At 42.2% G+C, this 20,040-nt stretch overlaps 1 protein-coding gene across 4 annotated transcripts in view; it reads right to left on the bottom strand.

Annotated features, from left to right (window-relative positions):
• The window catches only part of bcas3 (BCAS3 microtubule associated cell migration factor), an 891,691-nt gene that overhangs the window by 774,365 nt on the left and 97,286 nt on the right, over positions 1-20,040 (bottom strand). For all 4 annotated transcript variants that reach the window (XM_080210581.1, XM_080210584.1, XM_080210583.1 and 1 more), the window contains exon 7: positions 3,891-3,963. In XM_080210581.1, coding sequence (XP_080066707.1) covers positions 3,891-3,963 — 73 coding nt within the window. The remainder of the gene's footprint in view (positions 1-3,890; positions 3,964-20,040) is intronic.

The following is a 20,040-nucleotide window of genomic DNA, read 5'->3' as shown; positions in this document are numbered from 1 at the left end:
CTCAATTGCTTTACTGGGCCTGGAATTCCACAGATTCACAACCTTTTGTGTGAACAAGTTCCTCCTCAACTCAGTCCTATATCTGCTCCCCATTATTTTGAGGCCATGCCCCTAGTTCTAGTTTCACCCGCCATTGGAAACAACTTCCCTACTTCTATCTTATCTATTCCCTTAATTATCTTATTGTTTCTGTAAGATCTCTCCTCATTCTTCTGAATTCCAATGAGTATAGTTCCAGTCTACTCAGTATCTCCTCATAAACTAATCCTCTCAACTCCGGAATCAACCTAGTGAATCTCCTCTGCACCCCCTCCATTGCCAGTATATCTTTTCTCAAGTAAGGAGACCAAAACTGTACACAGTACATTTTAGTCTTTAACTAACACCCAAGTGCATGAGCTGTCATTTATTTCATTACTGTTTGTGGAAGCTTGTTTTGTGCAATTCAGCTGCCAGATTTCCTAAATTATGACAATGCATACACTTCAAAAGTATTTTAATAGTAATGAAGCATCTGAGGAGGTCATGATGTTGTGAAATGCACAGCACAACTATACATCTTGCTCATGTTTCTCCTCACTTTATTTTTTGCATTTGGCTCACAAGTCCATGTCCAAATTAGCTCTGTGACAATATTTCCAACTTCCAAATGTTATTGAAGGGTCATGGACAGCCCGAATCTTTACCCTGAACTATTGCCTGGAACATTGCCAATGGAGCTGTCCTATACATCTTACTGTTCTAATTTGCAATGATTGTTTTCAATAGAATATTTTGACAGCCTACTTGAGAAACAATCATTTATCGTCGGTATGGAGGCAGTTTTGGTCAAACTGGTTAAGAATGATAGGTTCCCTTCCCTAAAGAATGTTAGTAAACCAGGTGGATTTGCATAGTCATTTTTCTAGCACTTGTCCCAGCATGCTGGATATTATTGCAGGCGTATTGGCCTGTCATGCTTGTGCCAGCTCTTTGAAAGAGCTATCCAATTAGACCGACTCCTCAGCCTTTTCCTTGCAGAAAGCACATCTCTGATTTGCCTTTGAGAGTTACAATGGAGTCTGATTCTGCAATTCATTCAGGATGCATTTTCTAGATCTTATTGTAAAACTTCTCCTCACTTTCTTCAACTTCCTTAGCTAATTATTTTAAATCTGTGACCTCTGGTTACCAACCCACTTGCCAGAGTAAATAATTTCTGTCTACTTGTTTTGTTAAAATCCCTCATAATTTTGACATATATTTAGGACTCCCCTATTCTTCCTTCTCTGTTCTTAAGGAGGACAATTGCAGTTTCTCCCATCTCTCCACATAACTGAACTCCCTTGTCCCTGATGTGGCCTTGTACATTTGCTCTGCACATTCACAAAAGCCTTGATCTTCTTCCTTTATTAGCCTTCCTCTTTCCCAGGGCCATGTACCTAGTGCTTCTGACACTGCTGCTCGAATTGGCAGCTGGAAGTATGTAAACAAAATGATGACGGCTCTCCCTTCAGTTCTGCAGTGAGGAAGCAGTTGGTCTCTCCTCAACAGACTCAGACACCCCAATGAATCTTGTTGCCGCACATTATCCACTGATCCAAAAGACTGTGCAAGTCCTGCCAAGCCATGCTTACCTGAAAGATCAATGCTCTATCGTGGAAAGTCATCTGTTGGAATTTGCTAACTATAATTTTTTTGCACCTTGAAGTAAAGGCAGATCAGACGAGAGATATTTGGAATACCCATCTCCCAATTGTACACTGTCTTCCCTTGAAATTCTTTCAGAATTCAGAGCCACAATTTCAGATAGAAAAGATACACAAATGATACTTTTCAACGCCTTTTGAATAATTTCTTCCAGATTTCAGTCTGCTGTTAAGAAAAATTCCCATGAGTTTGCATTGGTTTTGCTGTAGGTTATTTTGGTCAATGCTAAACAGCAGTGGAGACAGAATTCATTATTTTTCTGAGGGGAGAGGTGCTAAAGTGAAGAAGTTCCTAGGAGTGGAAATACATTGCTTATCTTGGTTCCCAATTTACAATATTGTTGACTGATTGCTGAGATCTTTGTCCAAACTCATGCCCCAGACGAATAGTGAATGTTGGACAGCCATCAGCATTTGGGTTGTGACTTGTGGAGTTAATTACAGCAGGCTAGTACAAAATTCAATCCAGTCCAATCTGTTAATATCCCATCCAAAACAAGTCAAATGGCAATGTTGAAACATGGGACTGAACCATACAGACCCAAACAATGGAACAGTGCAACTGTTGAAGACAATATCCTTTTAATCCTATTTCTCTCATGTCAAGGAGAGGTATTGGCTGGAATTTTATTACCCTGTCCACCTCAGGAATCGATGCAGGCAAGATCCATTGACCTTGGGTAAGATTTTACAGTTTCAAGACGAGTAGGGGTGTAAAATCCTGCCCATTATGAGGAATGGGAGAGAGAGAGAGAAAAAGATCACTTGGGAGGGAGGGAAGAAGACAGATTGTGTGAGGGTCAAGAAAAAGGAAGGTATGTTATCACACCCTCCAACTTTGCTGAGAATTTCACATGAATTCATGTCAGCTTTGGCCCACATTTACTGAAACTCACAGTGGACTTTGCAGGAAGTGGAAATAAGTAGAGCGTCTCACCACTCGGCTAATCATGAATGGTCCCTTTCCAAACCAATCATCTCATGACCTACAAGGTCAAGCGGGAACAGCTGAGCTCTTACAGACAGTACAAACAGTCATCAGGCGTCATCTCCAGTACTCCAACCACAAAAGCGCCTACACATCATTTGCAAGACATTTGCAAAATCACACAGCAAAGCTCGACTTTGAACACGAGATGAAACTGACACAAACAGTCCTTGGCAGTCCATCTAGTTCTACTGACTTCTGATCTTTTGACATTGTATCCCATGTTGTGCTAGGGAACAGTCAATTCAGCAAACACCATACAAGCGAAGCACAATCTTTGGTTTGGTTATGATCAAGGAACAGTATCTGCACCCATGCAATGAAGACATTTTTATCAGAGTGTTATAATCATCAATGGTAAGCTGGTAAGAAGTTAGTCCCTAATTTTATAACAACATAGCTTTTTGCTTCACATGAATGATGGAGTTTATTCAGTCACATCTTTGAATCATAGAACCCTACAGTGCAGAAAGAGGCCTTTCAGCCCATCAAGTCTGCACCAAACAAAATCCCACCCAAGGCCTATCCCCATATCCTTACATATTATACCCATTAATCCCTCTAACCTACACATCCCTGGGCATTAAGGGGCAATTTCTTAGCATGGCCAATCGACCTAACCCGCACATCTTTGGACTGTGGGAGGAAACCGGAGCACTTGGAGGAAACCCATGCAGACACGAGGAGAACGTGCAAACTCCACATAGACAGTGACCCGAGCTGGGAATCAAACCCAGGACCCCGAAGCTGTGAAGCAGCAGTGCTAACCACTGTGCTACCGTGCTGCGTCCTCTACTTGGTTTTCGTAAAATTATCAAGGATAGTCAGTTGTGTATATATAAAGCATTAACAGCAGAAAGAGCGCAAAAGAAAAAGAAACATTGACTTGTAACAATGTTTAAATGTTTTCTTATGTGAACTATGCAATGTAGCATCGAGCTTCAGGCATTGGCACATCTTACTAACCACAAAGACTGATAGTTGAACGCTACTGCCCTCACAAGCAGTCTACATCATTGGTGCCATGCATATTTTGTGCTCCAAAGAGCAGACAATGTTGCTGGAAAAGACAGATTCCTTTCACACTTCCTCCCAGCCACCTCCCAACTCCCCCCCACCAACCCACTGCGCCAAACACTCTCCCACCGTCCTGGTACCTCGCCCCCACCATGCTGCATCTGGTTTACATTTTTGGCAAACACGTTTCCTCTCACCCTGCGGATCCTGTACTTTTGCACACGCCAAGAAGCGGCCTTTTTTCAGCAAAATTATCAATTTTGTGAAGACCTGTGAATGGAAGCAGAGAGAAAAAAAGAATTCAGAACAAAGGGGGACATTCATCAACACATATGTCAGCGCTTCAGTGTCTGCCAGTTCTCTCTCCCTCAGTCCCGCCACCCACCCACTCTGGTCCATTAGTCACACGAAGATGCAGTTTAGGGGCAGGAAGTGTGTTAATGGAATTACAACTGTAACTCTGTAATCAAATCATGATATAAATATTTCCAAAGTCAAAAAATGAAAACAGGACATTCTTTTCTGTGGGTTATGTGCTGAACCACAGTTTTAACATTTGGTCCATACGAAAAAAAGAGCATAAACAAAGTACCGAGAGATCAAATGGGAACGAACTATGAAAAGAAAAATTCGCTGAGGGGGGTTGAGCAAGTATGAAAGATAAAATGGAAACATGGCAAGTATCTTGAAGCTGTGGAATCAGCTGCAGGATGAACAATATTTTACCTAGGAGGGACATTAACCTTGCAAGCAAACAGCTTTAAATAATTAGTGCCCTTCTTATTTCCCTAAAAGGCCCAGTAATGGCTCCAGTTGTGATTGTAATTACTCCCCAGATACACAAACATTGAAAAAGCATGTTCACTGAGGTGTTAAAGGATTAATGGAGGATTAATAATATTTCTGTTGAGGAGAAACTGCTGACATGCACTGTTTTAGCATTACAATTTTCCTTTAAATTTCGTTCAATTTGCACAAGCAAATTGTCCACCCTGTAGATGATACATTTGGACTTGGGGAAATCAAGAAGGATCATGTACTTGTGCGCTCCATCTCCCTTGTAAATTCACCCCCGCCGACCCAAAATTAACACAATGTGAGACAGCAGTCTATACTATTAAAATCTTTCAACGAAAACCAAATAAACTAATGAAAAATAATTGGGGAGATGGGATTCTTCTTAGTGTCATCTAACTTCAAGCTAATATCTGAATAGACAGGTAGTTGTAGACGTGCAGAATGCACTTAGTTTACCAGTGCCCTGCTCTAACAAGTTGCACATTTTAGCAAAGTAGCTCAGCTATTTGGAGTACCAACTTATGCTAAGTCTGTTGGGCCTAAGAGTATCAGTTTTGTACAAAACAACCAAAAACACCTTGCATGCATATAGTACCATACATGTTGTAAAACATCCACAGTACAGCAATATGCTAAGTTCAGGAATGAAGTTTAAATTTATTTAAAATTTACTTTTATTAGTTTCAGAAGTAGGCTTACATTAACACTGCAAATCTCCTAGTCGCGAGTGAAAATCTCTAGTGAAAATCTCCTAGTCGCCACACTCCGTCGCCTGTTCAGGAACACTGAGGGAAAATTTACCATGGCCAATATACCTAACCAGCATGTTTTTCGGACTGTGGGAGGAAACTGGAGCACCTGGAGGAAAACCACACAGACACGGGAAGAATGTGCAAACTCCAAACAGTCACCCAGGCTTGGGATCGAACCTGGGTCCCTCGCACTGTGAGGCAGCGAATGAAGATAAATACAATACAAATAAACTGAACAAAATCCTTCTTGGTGTACGAGTTTGATTTATATCAGACAGGAGGAGATTGATGCTAATGATTTTGCAATGAAAGAACTCCCATGCAAGGAATTCTATAAAACACTGCAGTATGGAGTATTCAGGTTCACTAGGGCGCCTGCTGCCTGAATTCAATATGGCAGCAATGACTTAAAGATACTTAATAATTAACTGACCAGACATGATCTGAGAAGGAACATTTAATTACATTAGGATCAATTATGTTTTATTCTTTCAAAGGATTGTAAATATGCTTTTCTTCAAAAAAAATTATAGATAGGCAGCTTTAAAAATAATCCATCCCCATTCCTATAAACACAAACTGACATTTTATAAAAACAAGTGTTTAGTTACAAGAAATCTGTCACTGCATTGTGTGATCCCTCTGGGTTGTGGTGTCTACACATTAACACACATAAATTTAAAAATGTCAGTGGAAATTCCCAAATATTTGCTGAGTAAGTGCGCTCTGTAGAACCACAACATTTTAATCAAGGAAACATGGGAACACATGTACAAAATCACAGTCAGACAAGAGTTATGAACAGGCAATGGATTTAGGCTCTTTACTTCCAATATGACACTAGGTACTAAGTGTCAAAGGGTTTGATTTTATGCCAATTTTTTTTATTTTTAGTGGAGTATTTATTGAAGGGGCAGGAGAGAAGGAGGCAAGTGAATACTGTAGTACCATTAAGTAGGGTACTAACATACTGCATCATGGAGTATGGAACTTGGTTTAAGCATGTAATTATAGTAGGCAATGAGTTTCCACTGCCACATATTCAAGAACCCAGGTCATAGGAGCCGAAGGAAAACATACAGCCAATCAAGCCTGCTTTGCCATTCAATCATGGGACGATCTTGGGCTTCAACTCCACTTTCCCACCCACTCCCCGTATCAGTAGATTCCCTGAGAAACCAAAAATATATTGCTCTCAGCCTTAAAACGTATTCAACAATGGATCGCCCATCCAACAATGGAAGTAGAGAATTCCAAATCATCACCCATAAAGAAATTTATCCTCATCTCAGTCCTAAATGATCAACCCCTTAACCTGAGTCTGTGCCCCAGTATCTTGGATTACAGCCAGGGGAAACAACCTCTCAGTGTAGACCATGTCAATCCTCTTAAGAATCATGTACATTTCAATGGGACCACCATTTATTTCTTAAACTCCAGAGAACATAGGTCCAATTTACTCAACCTCTCATCACTGGGCAACTCTCTCATCCCAGGGACCAATCTGGAGAATCTTCACTGTATTGCCCCCAGTGCAAGTATATCCTTTGTTAAATTTGGAGACCAAACCCACACACAGCATTCCAGCTGTGGTCTCACCAGAGCCTTGTACAATTGTAGCTAGACTTCTTTATTCCTGTACTCCAAATCCCTTAAATAAAGGGCTAACCAGACAGACAACTGTGCAGCAGCATGTGGAACAACATCTTGCATTCATATCATCTTTCATATGCTAAAATGTCCCACAGTGCTTCACAGGAGCCTTTTCAAAGTTTGACAAAGGCCCAATTAATGAGATATTAGTACAAAACCAAAAGCTAATTTAAAAAAAGCCAAAAGCTAGGTCAAAGAGGTAGAGTTTGAGGAGATTTTAAAAGAAGAAAGAAAGCGGGGGAGAGGGATTTGCAAAGCATAGGCCCAAGGCAGCTGAAGGCATGGCCCCCAACAGTGGAGTGATGAAAATCAGGGATGCGCAATAGGCCAGAACTGGACGCATGCAGAGATCTCAAAGGACTGTCGGACTGGAGGAGGCTGGAATAAGTAGGAAAAGGTGAGGCCATGGAGGGATTTGAAAACAAGGATGAGAATTTTAAAATAAAGCTGTTGCCAGAATGGGAGCGAATACAGGTCAGCAAGTACATGATTAAACATGAGTATGCGTATGCTGTAAGATTCTATTTAGTTGCTGTTAATGAAATTCTTCTGGGCAGAAGGCGTCTTAACATATTAATCAAGTCAGAACCTTCTTCTTGAAGATAATTACTTGATCCTTCCATCTGGGGTGGCCCCATTTTTAACATGTTTGAAACTCTTAATAGCTTACCCGGAACGTAAGAATGTAGGAAATAGTATGTGTACGCCATTCAACCCTTCAAGTCCACTCTGCCAGTCAATGAAATCATGGCTAACCTTCTACTTCAATACCATTTTCCTATACACTTTAATGATTTTAATATGTAGAAATCTACTAATTATTGTCTTGAACATACTCAACAATTAAGCCTCCACAGTCCTCTGGGGCAGAGAGTTTCAAAGATTCACCACCCTCTGAGTGAAGAAAGTTCTCCTCATCTTGATCCTAAATGCCCACTCACTTCTGAGACTGTGTCCCCTGGTTCTAAACTCCCCCACCCGAGGTGAGCATCCTTCTTGCATCTACCCTGTCGAACGCCGCAGGAATTTTGTATGTTCGCAAGAGATCACCTCTCATTCTTCTCCAGTTTGATTTGATTTATTATTATCACATGTATTAGCATACAGTAAAAAGTATTGTTTCTTGCGCGCAATACAGACAGAGCATACCGTTCACAGAGAAGGAGAGAGTGCAGAATGTGGTATTGCATTCATAGCTAGGGTGCAGAGAAAGATCAAGTTAATGCAAGGTAGGTCCATTCACAAGTCTGATGGCAGCAGGGAAGAAGCTGTTCTTGAGTCAGTTGGTAATAAAAGCATTTTAAAGAGTTCAAAAGAGTTAGAATGAAGCATTAGAAACATAGAACGAGAGTAAAAGATAGAATTAGAAGGTATGCTGGACACAGCTTGCAAGACGTTGCCTTGCTCTGGCGCCATCTTGGGAAAAAATACTAACCTTACATTCTGCACTTTCTCAATTTCTTCTCTGTGAACGGTATGCTCTGTCTATTGCACGCAAGAAACAATACTTTACACTGAATGCTAATACATGTGACAAGAATAAATCAAATCAAATCAAAAGACTATTTAATCTTTCATAAGAGGACAGTCCCTTCATTCCAGGAATTAATTTAGTGAACCTTTGTTCCTCTCCATCTCTGGCAAGTATATCTTTCCTTAGGTAAGAAGGCCAAAACTGCAAACATACTCCAGAGGTGGTCTCACCAAGGCTCTACATAATTGTAGTAAAATATCTTTACTCCTTTACTCAAATCCTCTTGCAAGAAAGGCCAACTTGACATTCACCTCAATTGCTTGCTTCATCTGCATGTTAGCTCTCAGTGACTCATAAACATTCTTTGAGGTGGTAACAAGCAGGATCGATTATGGGGAACCTGTAGATGTAATATACTTGGAATTCCAAAAAGCATTCAATAAGGTGCCATATAAAAGGCTACTTAATAAGATAAGAGCCCATGGTGATGGGGGTAGTATATTAGCATTTGTCGAGGATTGGTAAATTGATAGAAGACACACGGGGCAATCTTAACATTGTACCCCACCAGCCAATGGGTGGAGCAAGCCAGTAAGATCACGAGAGAGCTGAGAAAGCGATTTCTCGCCTCCCATGATCTTACCAGCACCAGATATCCAGCGAGAACAGCCTCGTGCCCAATAAGAGGGGCTGGATTTCGGCCACAAAGGCTGAAACCCAGCCCCCTAGCTAGTGGAAGCAGTGACAGGTTTCAATGCTCTCAGAACACAGAAATCTTCCAATGCTCAACTGCGCCCACTACTGCTATCAGCCGGCTTTTGGGTGATTTAGGCCACGGCCACTTCCCCTGCTGGCAGATTTCAAGTTTTGCCTCTTTTTTTGACTAATTCAGGTCAGGTTTGATTTTTAAGTCACCCAAAAAAGGTGCAAATTTCTCCTGTTTTCACGTTCGTTTGGCACTTAAAATGTTTTCGGTAAGATCTCCCCAAACAGTTGTGATTAGAGGGGCATTTCCAGGATGGGAAACTGTAACAAGTGGAGTGCCACAGGGATCAATGATAGGGCCATAATTATTTACAATATATGTTAATGATTTGGGCAACAGAAGTGAATGTACTATGGCCAAGTTTGCAGATGACACAAAAATAGATGGGAAGGCAAATGGTGTGGGTGATACTACAGGGGGATATAGACAGGATAGGTGAGTGGGCAAATACTTGGCAGATGGAATATAATGTAGGAAGATTATGAAGATATGTACTTTGGTAAGAAGAATAAAGAATCTGAATATTATTAAAATGGAGAATCATAGAATCACAGTCATAGAATCAGTACAGTGTAGTAAGAGGCCATCCGGCCCATTGAATCTGCACTGACTCTCCAAAGGAGCATTCCAGCCAGGCCCTCCCCTCTGCCCTATCCCTGTACCCCACGTGATTTACCATGGTTAATCCATCTAACGTACTCATCTTTGGGCACTAAGCGACAACTTAGCATGGCCAATCCACCTAACCTGAGCATCGTTGGACTTTGGGAGAAAATCTGAGGATCCAGAAGAAACCAATGTAGACATGGGGGGAACGTGCAAATTCCACACAGGCAGTCACCCCATACCAGAATCAAACCTGGATCCCCGGCGTTGTGAGGCAGCACTATTAACCACTGTGCCAAAATGACTGCAGAAAGATGCAGCACAGAGCGATTTATGGTCCTCATGCATAAATCGCAAAAAGCTAACATGCAAATTCAGCAGTAATAAGTAAGGTAAATGGAGTATTGGCCTATATTTCTAAACAATGGAGTACAGAAATGAGGAAATGGGAAGGTAGAAGGGATTTTCTTAAGAGGAGAGATTGAGTATATGACATTAGTGTACCTTTTAAGAAAGTGGTCTTTTTCAGTTTGATTTCATTGCTGCAAAGTTGTCCACAAGGGGTCTTTTTATTGCTACTTCAATAGCTGAAATGGGGGTCTGTTTATATTAACTCTCGGTCATTTTAAGATCCTGCATTGTTAGGACTATCACGTGGCAGTTTTTTTTTCCTTTCCAGTGAGTTTAAGATTTCATTTTCTTTTTGGCTGAATTTAGAGTTCAGTTTTAGAAGGGACAGCCAGCTGAAAAGTCTCTCTCTCTCTCTCTCCCTGGTTTTGGAAATTCTGCTAGTGAGCTGAAAGCAAGGTCTTGCCTTTCTGAAAGGGGGAATCAGCTGTTGGTGGCTTGTCTAGAGTCCCTGGTGTTTTGAGATGCAGTTCTGACTTCAAACTGTTCTGAGTCTGTCCCGAGAACTGAAGACTTCATCCAAAGGACTCAAGTCCAGTATCACGTGAGCATTAGTCTTTACTGTGTTAAACCTGTGAAAAGGGTCTTTGGTCTCCGGGTTTGACTGCAGCACATTAGATATACTTGTTAAGGGTTATACATTATAGCAGTTGTTTCATTTCTTGTTTGTAAGTTCCTTCCTAATTTTCTTTTTATACATGTTAACTATATTAAATAAACTGTGTTTGATAAAAGCTCTCTAGTGTGTCATTTGAATCATACTTGAAGTGAACATATCATGCTTATCCTAACCAAATTCAAGATGAACAACTTATGATCCAGACAAGCCCCATAAATAACTTTGGAGTTTCTGACCTGAACCATAACCTGTAGGCTGGGCCTGCACTCATTGGAGTTGTGAGAGGAGACCTTAATGAGACACATAGGATTCTCAGGGGCTTGACAGGGTGGATGCTGAGAGGTTGTTTCTCCTTGTGGGACAATCTAGGACCAGAGGGCATAATCTCAGAGTAAGGGATCTCTCATTTAAGACAGAGATAAGGAGAAATTTCTTCACTTTGCGGGGAATGAATCTGTGGAATTCTTTACCACACAGGGCTGTAGGGGCTGGGTCATTAAGTGTGTTCATGACTGAGACTTTTAATCAATAAGGGAATCAAGGGTTATGAGAATAAGGGGGACAGTGGAGTTGAGGATTATCATATCAGATGAGTCATGATCTCATTGCATGGTGGAGCACAATCAATGAACTGAATGGCCTACATCTATTCCTATGTTTTTATGGTCTAATGGACCCCCATAAGGGTCCATGCTATGCACAAATTGGCAGTTGTGTTTCCTATATCAAACTAGTGGCCACATTTCTTAAATACTTCACCACCTGTAACAACTTTGAGGTGACAGTGCTCACGAAATGTGCTACGGAAATGCATATCTTTATTTCTTAAATCTTTACTGTGGCCTAGAATGCACAACTCTGAAGGTACTTCTTGTGGTATTGAGCCATAGATATCAAGGTGGTTGCAGATTCAATACCATTCCGCGGTGAGTAGTTGAATACAGTCAAGGCAACCGTTAGGGTATTTAACTAACTGCCTCTCTCTATTTAGATTCATTCAGGAAGAATGGTCATTTAAGAGAGATACTTCAGTAGATCATCTTGGCAGATACTTTTGTATAGGACTGAGGATGTGTAGGTCCGTCATTCAGGTCATCCGATTAATTCGGGCACAGCTGTTGCTAAAGTGGACGTGGCAGCCAATTTACCCAATTCAGTGACAGAAAGGAGAGTAAAACAAAATGGGTGATTCAGTGGCACAGTATGTTAGCACTGCTGCCTCACAGCACCAGGGACCCAGGTTCAATTCCAGTCTCGAGTCGCTGTCTGTGTGGAGTTTGCACGTTCTCCCCACGTCTGCGTGGGTTTCCTCTGGGTGCTCTGATTTCCTCTCACAGGCCAGAGGTGTGCGAATTAGGTGGACTGGCCATGCTAAATTGCACCTTAGTATCGGGGGACTAGCTAGGGTAAATGCACGGAGTTATGGGGATAGGGTCTGGGTGGGATTGTGATCGATGCAGACTCGATGGGCCAAAGAGCCTCCTTCTGCACTGTAGGGTTCTATGAGAATGGAAGTAAAGAAAGATGGAAACAGAGAAATGGGGAGGAAGAACAAGAGAGTAGAGACTCGCATACAAAAAGCTCCTTTCACAACCTCAGGATTTCTCAAAGTGTTTCATAGCCATTGTGTCATTTATGATGAATCGTCATTGACGTATTGTAAGCAGCTTGCACACAGCAAAGTCCAACAAGAAAAAAGATAAATGACAGGGTAATTGCCTTAATGACGTCACGTGAGAAATGAATATTCCACAGGTTGGGGAGGAAGAGGAAACCAAAGGGAGCCAGACCTGGAGTTGGGAGAGGGTGAGGGGGAGGGGGTTCCAATGAGTCCATAAAGGAGAGAACCTCTCCCCCACCTTTCCCACTAGCAGCCCAAGGAGTGGGACTGATGGACGTTAAACTGGGCTCTGGGCACCACACACCACAGAAAAATTGTAGGACAAGAATAGGCCATTAAGAGGTGATTAATTGGCCACTTAAAGGCCTCAATTGCCTGAAAGGGAGGTGGGCCGTCCAACATCTCTCCTAACAAGGTAGGGATGGGGTGAGTAGGTAGGCAGTGAGGAAGGGGAGACACCCAATTTCACACCCCCATGCCACCCTTGCCAACCCACCCACAGGTAAAATTCTGCTTGAAGAAATGTTTTAAAAACATTTGAACACAACCCTGGGATAACTGAGAAGCCATTTCAAAGTCCATAATTGAAAATGATCTTTCTTGACTATATTGTTAGAGAGAAACCTCAGCATCATTTCTTACCAATCGGTAATAACAATGATGCTTATTTTGGTTACGAAATGCAGCCAAAATGAAAATGTGAGAAGAGGCATCCTCAATAAATATCAGCCGTAGCACAAAGGCAGCACTTGTACTAGTCTGTAAAACTATCAACTTTTTCTAGAAATCTGCAAAAGCTACTAATTTTGAAATGAAGAGGGCGATCTTATCAAAAAATTCCAAGTGCGTGTGAAACCAGAAGAGAATTGTACCCATTATTTCAGTGAGCTTTCAGGCACTTTGCCCACTTGGGGCAAAAAAAAGGGCAAAGTGTGATTCATGCCAGTAGGAAGAGTAGATGAAGTCTATTCTCACCGGAAAGCCAGCTGCTTACAGCCAGAGGGCATTATTACACGTGCGTAGATCTCTCAGCGTTATGTATAACAGAACAAAGAGCTCTGTCAGACCCCCCTAGCCCCCTGGGTATCATCCTGATCTCCTCCTCCCCTCAATATCGCTCCTGTAGATCCAAGACAGCTGAAGACAAGACAGGTGAAGCGGCATAAAACTTTCAGGTGACAAGCCTCTCGGTACAAGAGAAAGCTAGCTAAAAATATAAAAATAGATAGCAAGAGTTTCTACTGATATTTATAAAGGTAAAGAGTAAGTAAAGTGAGCACTGGTGTTCAGAGAGTGAGAATGGGAATTAATAATGGAAAATAAAAAAAGGCGGATGAATTGACAGATATTTTGAGACAATCATCACTGTAGAGGATGCAAAAAAATCCTAGAAATAATCATGAATCAAGATGTGACTAGGAGAGAGGAACAATCAATTACAATCACCAGGGAAAGTGTACTCAGAAAAATATTACAATCAAAAGCTAACAAGTCCCCAGACCCTGATGGACTTTATCTTAGGGCACAATTTTACCAAAATTTATCACAGTATTAGGCTCTGACACAAAATTTGTGGACTTGTTTACGCTGTCACTCTGGCAGGGCGGAACCTAATGGAGTGGGGTGCTCCGTCTTTAAAGAGATCTTGCCGGCAATTCTTGATTCTCGAGGGAGTTTGCACCCAAGTCACTTTTTTGCACTCGTGGCAAAAGCCGCTGCAAAATCCACCCACCCTCCCCCAACTTAGTGTCTTAAAAGAAGTGGCTGCTGAGATGGTAGATACATTTTCCATGTTTTTAATTTTCCAAAATTCCCTAGATTTCGGAAGTTTCCATCAGATTAGAAAATAACATATAGAACTCCTCTATTCAGGAACAAAGGAAAGCAGAAAGCAGGGAACTGCAGGACTATTAGCCCCAACTTCAGACATAGGCAAAATGTTAGAAGCTACATTAAGAAGGCTATGGCAGGGCACTCAGAAAATCTCAGCGCAATCAGGCAGAGTCACCATGGTTTTGTGAAAGGGAAAGGGACTGATTTATTAGGGTTCTTTGAGGAATTATCAAGAAAAATGAAGAATTTAAGTTTATTTATTAGTGTCACAAGTAGATATACATTAACACTGCAATAAAGTTACTGTGAAAATCCCCTAATCGCTATTTCCGATGCTACTTTGGGTACACTGTTGGAGAATTTAGCATGGCCAATGCACCTTTCGGATTGTGGAAGAAACCAGAGCACACAGAGGAAACCTACACAGACATGGGGAGAATGTGCAGATTCTGCACAGTGATCCAAGCTGGGAACTGAACCCAGGTCCCTGGCACTGTGAGGCAGCAGTGCTAATCACTGTGCTACCATGCTGCCCTGATAATGGGGAAGTTGTAAATATGGTGGTACTTAGATTCCCATAATACATTTGGCAAGGTGCCACATCAAAGGTTACTAAGCCAAATAAGAGTTCATGGTGTAGGTATAACATATTAGAATGGATAGGTTAGCTGACAGGAAACAGAAAGCAGGTATAAATGGGTCAGTTGGGGTTTGCAAGATATGACAATTGGAATACCATGTGGATCAGTACCAGGCACTCAAATATTTACAATTTATACCAATTGCTTTGATGAAGAGATTGAATTTATGGTTGTTAAATTTATTGATGACACAAAGATAGATAGCAAAGTAAATTGTGAAGGCAACATAAAGTGTCTGCAAAGGGACATGGTTAGATTAAGTGAGTGGGCAAAAGGTTGGAGTATTATGTTGGAAAATGTGAACTTGTCCACTTCGGCAGGAAGAAGATGCGAGGTGATTCATTTTGGTAGGACAAACTATAAGTGCAAGGTAATTCATTTTGGTAGGACAAACTTGAATGTGGATTACAAGGTCAATGGCAGGGTTCTAAGGAATGTGGAGGAATAGAGAGATCTTGGGGTTCATATCCACAGATCTCCGAAGGTTGCCAACTGAAGTGGATAGGGCTGTGAAGAAGTCTTATAGTGTGTTAGCATTTATTAACAGGGGGTTTGAGCTTAAGAGCCATGAGATTATGCTGCAACTGTACCGGACACCGGTGAGACCACATTTGGAATATTATGTTCAGTTCTGGTCATCTCACTATAAGAAGGATGTGGAAGCATTGGAGGAAGTGCAGCGGAGATTTGTCAGGATGCTGCCTGGTTTGGAGGGTAGGTCTTATGAGGAAAGGTTAAGGGAGCTGGGGCTTTTCTCTTTACAGCGGAGGAGGATGAGAGGCGACTTAATAGAGGTTTATAAGATGATGAGGGGGATAGATAGAGTGGACGTGCGGAGACCATTTTCTCAGGTGGATGTAGCTGTTACTAGGGGGCATAACAATAAAGTTCATGGTGGGAGATATAGGAAGGACGTCCGAGGTAGATTCTTCACTCAGAGAGTGGTTGGGGTGTGGAATACACTGCTTGCTGTGATAGGGGAGTCGGACACTTTAGGAACTTTCAAGCGGTTATTGGATAGGCACATGGAACACACCAGAATTATAGGGAGTGGGATGGCTTCATCTTGGGTTTGGACATCGCTCGGCACAACACTGAGGGTCAAAGGGCCTGTACTGTGCTGTACTGTTCTATGTTCTATGTAAGGGAAAAGTATCATATCATTTGAATAGACATAGACTACAGAACTATGAGATACAGAGGGACCTGGGTGTCCTGGTACATGAATCACAAAAAGTTAGTCTGGAGCCCCAGAAAGTCATACTGAAGGCAAATGGAATGTTGTTTATTGCAAGGGGAATGGAATATAAAAGTGAAGATGTTTTGCTATAGTTGTACAAGGTATTTGTGAGACCACTCATAGAATCCCTAGCGTGCCATTCAGTCCATCAAGTCTGCATCAACACTCCAACAGAGCATCCCACCAAGACCCTATTCCTGTAAGGGAGATCATGATCACCCCACTAACCAAACATGATTATCCCACTAATCCCCCTAACTTACATATCTTAGGACACTAAGAGGCAATTTAGCACGGCCAATCCATCCCAACTTGTACATCCATAGACTGGGGGAGGAAACCAGAGCACCTGAAGGAAATCCACACAGAAATAGGGAGAATCTGCAAACTCCACATAGACAGTCACCTAAGGCTGGAATTGAATTCAGGTGCCCGGCGCTGTAAGGCAGCACTGCCACCTTTCTGCCCTCAGAATCCATCAGCAGATATGTGTACAGTTTTGGTCACCTTATTTAAGAAAGGATGTAACTGAATTATAAGTAGCTCAGAAAAGTTTCCCTTGACTGATTACTGGAATGGGCAGGTTATCTTATGAGGAAAGGCCAGACAGGTTGAGCCCATATCAATTGAAGTTTAGAAGAATGAGAGGTGATTTTATTGAAACATATAAGATCCTGAGGTGACTTTACAGGATGGATGCTCCCACTCTCCCTCTGAGAGAGACTAGACCTAGGGGACACAGTACAAAAATAAGGGCTGAATTTTCTAGCCCCATGGCAGGGCCAGCAAACCTTTGAAATCTATGCTCACATAGGTGGGACATGAAGATCCTGCCGGCATGAAGGGCTGGAAAATCCCAGCCAATAGGTTTTCCATTTAAGTTGGAGATGAGATTTCTTTTCTCTCAGAGAGGCATGCGTCAGTCAAAGGGTATCAGAGGTAGCAAGGAAAGTGAAATTGAGGCCAATATCAGATTAGCCATGATTTTATTGAACGGCAGAGCAAGCTTGAGGTGCCAAATGACCCACTGTTCCTAACTGGTATGTTCTTATGTTCAATGACTTACATGGCACTTTCCTGCACCACACACCTCAGGAAAATACATATTGAGGTTCCACTCATTCTTTCACTCTAGATACCTTACATCTGCATTAGATATGCCAACACTTATATTCACCCTCATCCTATTGTCCTCTTTCATCCATGCCCCACAATCACTATCCACAAATGTTGCCCTTTCCTCCATTCCACAGAATTACGAGCGCTCACACTCTGCTTTCTCTCATCGAAACACAGGTACAGGAGGAGGCCACTGAGCCCTTTGAGGCTGCACCACCATTCAGTGTGATCACAGCTGATCATGCACTTTCAGTATCCCTGCTTTCTTTTCATACCCCTTGATCCCTTTAGCTGCAAGGGCCACATCCAGCTCCCTCTTGAACATATCTAATGAATTGGTCCCAACAACTTTCTGTGGTACAGAATTCCACAGGTTCACAACTCTCTGAGTGAAGAAGTTTTTCCTGAGCTCAGTCCTGAATAGTTTACCCCTTATTCTCAACTGTGACCCCTAGTTCTGGACTTCCGAAACATTTCTGTGGTAGAGAATTCCACAGGTTCACAACTCTCTGAATGAAGAAGTTCTCCCTCATCTCAGTCCTGAATGGCCCCAGGTATTTCTTCCCTTGCCTCCCAAGGTAACCTGGAATAGATTCCATCCAGCTCCAGGGATTTGTCTAACTTAATGCAACTTAAGGATACTCAACATTTCCTCCTTCGATATATTGACATTCTCTAGAGTGTTCATATACTTATCCCTGACCTCAACATCCATCATGTCCTTCTTCTTGGTGAATACCGATACAACTTTCTGTGGCAGAGAATTCTTAACTGTGACCCCTAGTTCTGGGCTTCTGAACATTCTTTCCACATCTAGCTTTTGCTGTCCCATCAGGATTTTATATGTTCCTATGTCTCTCCTTGCAGAAGAGAGCACACTACTTTGTGTCAAGTAGAGACCCATAGGAGGGTGGCATTCCAGTAGCAGCAACTTTGTTATCACTGACAATGCATGTCCCCACAGGAAGGAAGTCTTGTTCCAGAGGGCTGCAGATGTCAGCAGCGTCCTACCATACAAACTTGAGCCTCCGGAGACACTGCTGCTCAAACATGTCAGAAGAACTGATCCTCTACCTGTAGGTCCTGTGTTGGAGGTCTCACCTCTTTCTGGTTGAATCGCAATATCATCCCCTCGAGAGGGACAAGTGGCTGAGGAGAAAGAACTGCTGTTGCTTTACCTGCTGTTGACAGCCATGTGATTTCTCCTATTGTCCTTCATCAACGGTGCAAGGTGGAGCTGCATAACATGCTTCCCATGGCATGATGAAAGTGAATGAAATGAAATACAGATGAAGTGCCATCCAACAAGTTGGCAATCTTCTGTCAAACAGTGATATTACTTTGAGAGACAAAACACTTGGAAGAGTAGTTTCTCACTGCACCTCTTCAGTATCATTGATCAAAGCCTTCCCAACTTATCAAGTTTCACTGAAATGTGGAATTAGGAGGGCTAAAAGGGGTCTTGAAATGTCTTTAATAAACAGGGTCAAGGAGAATCCCAGGGCTTTTTATGCATATATTAGGAGCAAGAGGGTAGCAAGAGAAAGAGTAGGCCTACTCAAGGGCAATGGAGGGAAGTTACACATGGAGCTACAGGAAATTGGTGAGATCCTTAATGAGTATTTTGTATCGGTATTCACCAAGGAGAAGGACATGATTGACGTTGAGGTCAGGGATAAGTATATGAACACTCCAGAGAATGTCAATATATGGAAGGAGGAAGTGTTGAGTATCCTAAGCGGCATTATGTTAGACAAATTCCTGGAGCCAGATGCAATCTATCCCAGGTTACTGTGGGAGGCAAGTGAAGAAATAGCTGGGGCCTTAACAGATATCTTCACATTCTCTGTGACCACGGGCGAGATTCCATAGGATTGGGAGAATAGCCAATGCTGTTTCCTTGTTTAAGAAATGAAGCAGGGATAAATAAGTTATAAAATTTTAAAGCCTGGGAAAAAAAATTAAAATGACTAAAGGCATGGCTAGCCATTGATTCAAACAAAAGGAACTTTCTGGCATTCAGAGAAGTTGTCGCCTTGTTATCTCTGAAGATAAGCTAACAAGCCAATGAGCTCCAGAAGACCAATTTCTAGGGTATATACAAAGGCCATGAAACATTTCTTAAGATAGGCCTGGTGAGGCCGCAGCTGGAGTACTGTGTGCAGTTTTGGGCGCCGCACCTGCGCAAGGATATTTTGGCCCTGGAGGGAGTGCAGAGGAGGTTTACTAGGCTGATACCGGAGTTGAGGGGATTGAGCTATGAGGAGAGGCTGAATAAACTAGGCTTGTACTCGTTAGAGTTTAGAAGAATGAGGGGAGATCTCATTGAGACGTATAAGATGATGAATGGGATGGATAGGATAGAGGTGGAGAGACTCTTCCCGCTCAAAAAAGACAGTAGGACTAGGGGGCACAGCCTCAAGATAAAGGGGAGGCGGTTTAGAACGGAGTTGAGGAGGAACTTCTTCACTCAAAGGGTGGTGAATCTCTGGAATTCTCTGCCCGTTGAAGTGGTGGAGGCTGCCTCGCTAAATATTTTTAAGAAGCGGGTTGATGGGTTCTTGATAAGAGAGGGGATTAAGGGTTATGGGGAGAGGGCGGGAAAGTGGAACTGAGCCACAACAGATCAGCCATGATCTTATTGAATGGCGGGGCAGGCTCGAAGGGCTAGATGGCCTACTCCTGCTCCTATTTCTTATGTTCTTATGTTCAATGTAGAGGGTCAGTTTGTTTGAAGAAAGGACTCTGAAATCTCTTGTGAAATTCTTAATGGTTGAAGCATTAACAATCTCAAGAATCCAGATAAAGAAATGTACA

The sequence above is a fragment of the Carcharhinus amblyrhynchos genome, chromosome 23, assembly GCF_965287045.1.
Source record: "Carcharhinus amblyrhynchos chromosome 23, sCarAmb.v2.hapA, whole genome shotgun sequence".
Lineage (NCBI taxonomy): Eukaryota > Metazoa > Chordata > Chondrichthyes > Carcharhiniformes > Carcharhinidae > Carcharhinus > Carcharhinus amblyrhynchos.
Note: the sequence above shows the minus strand (reverse complement) of the source record. Positions and strands in the feature narration are given on the sequence as shown.